Source organism: Lactuca saligna, chromosome 5, assembly GCF_052625555.1.
Source record: "Lactuca saligna cultivar CGN05327 chromosome 5, ASM5262555v1, whole genome shotgun sequence".
Taxonomy (NCBI): Eukaryota; Viridiplantae; Streptophyta; class Magnoliopsida; order Asterales; family Asteraceae; genus Lactuca; species Lactuca saligna.
In genome coordinates this window covers 110000610-110003477 of record NC_136421.1, presented here as the reverse complement: position 1 = coordinate 110003477, position 2868 = coordinate 110000610, and the positions used below count along the sequence as shown (strand labels likewise).

The 2868-nt window shown below is 30.4% G+C and overlaps 1 protein-coding gene across 1 annotated transcript; it reads right to left on the bottom strand.

Annotated features, from left to right (window-relative positions):
- Window positions 1–1015: 1015 nt before the first annotated feature.
- LOC144997077 (CASP-like protein 1) lies at window positions 1016–2440 on the bottom strand. The gene is made up of 3 exons (XM_078956900.1): window positions 2115–2440; window positions 1865–1994; window positions 1016–1472 (listed from the first exon to the last, which is right to left on the bottom strand). The coding sequence occupies exons 1-3, from the start codon at window positions 2363–2365 to the stop codon at window positions 1245–1247; spliced, it is 609 nt and encodes a 202-aa protein (XP_078813026.1). The 5' UTR covers window positions 2366–2440; the 3' UTR covers window positions 1016–1244.
- Between the last annotated feature and the right edge of the window lie 428 nt (window positions 2441–2868).

Genomic DNA, 2868 nt, shown 5'->3' with positions numbered 1-2868 from the left:
CATTTATATAAAGTTATTTTTAACTATTGTTATTGTAAGTTATTTTAAGCTACTTATTTGAAAACTTTTAAAGATTATAAAAAATATATTTAGGAAATATTTTAGTTAAATTAAGATTGGAATTTAGTTTTTGCATTTAGACTACAATTTATCACTTTTAACTATTCACAAAATATTTATTGGGTTTTTTTTAAGTGGAACTGAGATTTATATTTAAGTTTAGACTGTAATGTTATATTTAAATTAACAATTTAAGTATTTTGTTCAAACTATTTAAAAGTTGTTGCCTTAAACTGATATAGTACAGATACAATAACATATTAAATTTAATAAATTAACTATAATATGTTAAAAGTTAGTCGTCATAACTTTATAAGTAGAAGTAAAAATATTATTTTCATATTAAAATTTAGTTTATTTATGGTTATACTTTAGGTTTGATATTTATTTAACCTTATTAACTAACTTATAATTATTATTAGAAAGAAATTGAAAAGTTATTAGAATTTCAAATGAATGTGGTGAAATGAAAAATAAACAAGAGTTTCAAATGAATGTGGTGAAAAGAAAAATAATTTATTTATAATATAGTATGATATATACAGGTTCTATCAAAGTAATAAGTGGCCAAAAACATCATTGTTCTTTAATTTCTTCTTGTTTCTATCTTACTAATTTTTTTAACCGGTAAATCTAAGTTATTTCTAATCTAACACCTAATACCACCTACAACCGGATTTCAACCGTTGACCTTAAAAGGGAGGATACCACCTATTACCGCTCGAATCTTGCTTCTATCTTATTTCATTCATACAAGCACTTATACTCTACATTGAATTGGCACAACATTATTTTTTACTACCATAATCACTTACTGCATGTAACATTAGCTGTGTACGCTACATATGGAAATCTTATGTTTGGACCAAACAAGTTCTTAAGTTAGAATGACCGACGGCTTATTACAATCCTTTGAAATTTCTTTAATTGTATTAGGTGCAAGTTTTTAATAATGTCTATTTGAATAGAACGTAAATACAACTAGTAAAAAAGGTTCACTCTCTACATTTGTACTCACATCCTTAATTTCACACTCTTGTATAACAAAGTAATCAACAACAATCCCGGTTTATCTTCCAAACACCAATTTGCACAAAGAAAAAAAATTAGATAGAATTTGAATGACTGAAGGCTAATAACACGAGACTCATACATGGGTAAAGAATCCATTTGGTCTTGATCTACTATCGCCTTGTGGTCTTCTTGTAAAGCACATAAATCGAGAGCCAAACGAGCATTAGAAGGGTTATGGAGGATATGAGCGACAGAAGAATAGAGGCTGCAGAGTGGAAGCAGAAGGAATCGTACGTGTTGCAAATCTTGCTCCATCCGGTATGAGTGTTCCCTTTGAATCCAATATATGCGACTCCTCCTGCTGCTCCTGTTGCTGCAGCCACAATCCCCAACAACAGCTACAACAAATCCATTGATTTCAAGTTAATTAGTTCACTCTTTGCAAAATTATAAACAGAAAAAATCCTTTCATATGAAAGATTGATACATATCACTTATAACATGTATTTGTAGTCATTTTGATGAGCTAACCTCCAAGTTTTGTCGTAGACCTGATTGGATCCTTAACCATGGTATAAACTACCTTAATTAATTTTCTATAGATAAGTTTGGTTGTAGTTTTGCTTACATGCAAATAGGTATAGATCACTAGATTATGCACCTTATAATTGCATTTATTTCGACAACTACTATTAGGATATATAAGAAATTCATAATTATCTTCATACCGAATTCATTTTCTCAAATTTTATTAAAGGGTTAACGAAACGAGTATGATTCAAGAACTTACAGCATCGAACATCACAAAATGAAACTGCATTTTTGCGGAGCATCCACTAGGCTTCATCATTGACAAAACCGATAGCACAACAGTGATGATGCTGTACAAGCAAGCCACCGAGAGTGCAACTACAAAGTATCTGCACCATAAAAACACATCCAGTAATTAGCAACAACTCTATATTTGATCATTACTATTAATGGTTCAATAAGCACATTGATCTATCATTCAATTTTGTTGAAGTGATGTTATAACTTACATGAAAGCTGGGGAATGCTGGAACTTTGCAGGCAATCGTATTGCCAAGCCTGGTGCAAGTGGAATCAGTTTGGTTTGGTTTGAAGTTACCATAACAATGATTGAAACCAAGGCTGTTAAGAAAAGCAAAACCCTTAAGGCTACATCGACTAACGGACTGCAATCACCCTTGTATTCTTGTGGTGGTGTTGATCTCTTTAGTGGTTCGTCGGCGGCTGCAGCTGGAGAAAACGTGGTGTCATAGGATGCCATGGCTACCGGAAAATGGAATCACCAAATTGAAGTTTGTGATTTTGTGAAGGTGTGGTTGGGTGTTAGCTACAGAATGCAGATTTATAGTAAATTTAGGTCAACTGATTTGGCTCAAGATTACTTTCATGCTCATTCACGTTTATGGGATATTTACGTGATTACATTATTTTATATATTATAGATCTTGTCTAAAAAGTAAAAACCATAATACTGATAGTAACCGATAGGTATTCATATAGGTACATTATAAGTTTTTATACACATTTAATAATTTCGGATTACAAAAACTATTCATTTATAAAAACAATTTGGCTTTCTTTAAAAACATTGAGTAAATCCTCCCTAATAAATAAACAAGTTTTTGCCCTTGTCATACTTTCATTGATTTAGCTACATGTCATTTTGTGGTTATTTTCAATTAAATTTTTTCCATATGACATTTTATAGTTGTTTCATTTTTATTAAATGTATTAATTGAAATAAATATAATAATAAATGTATTT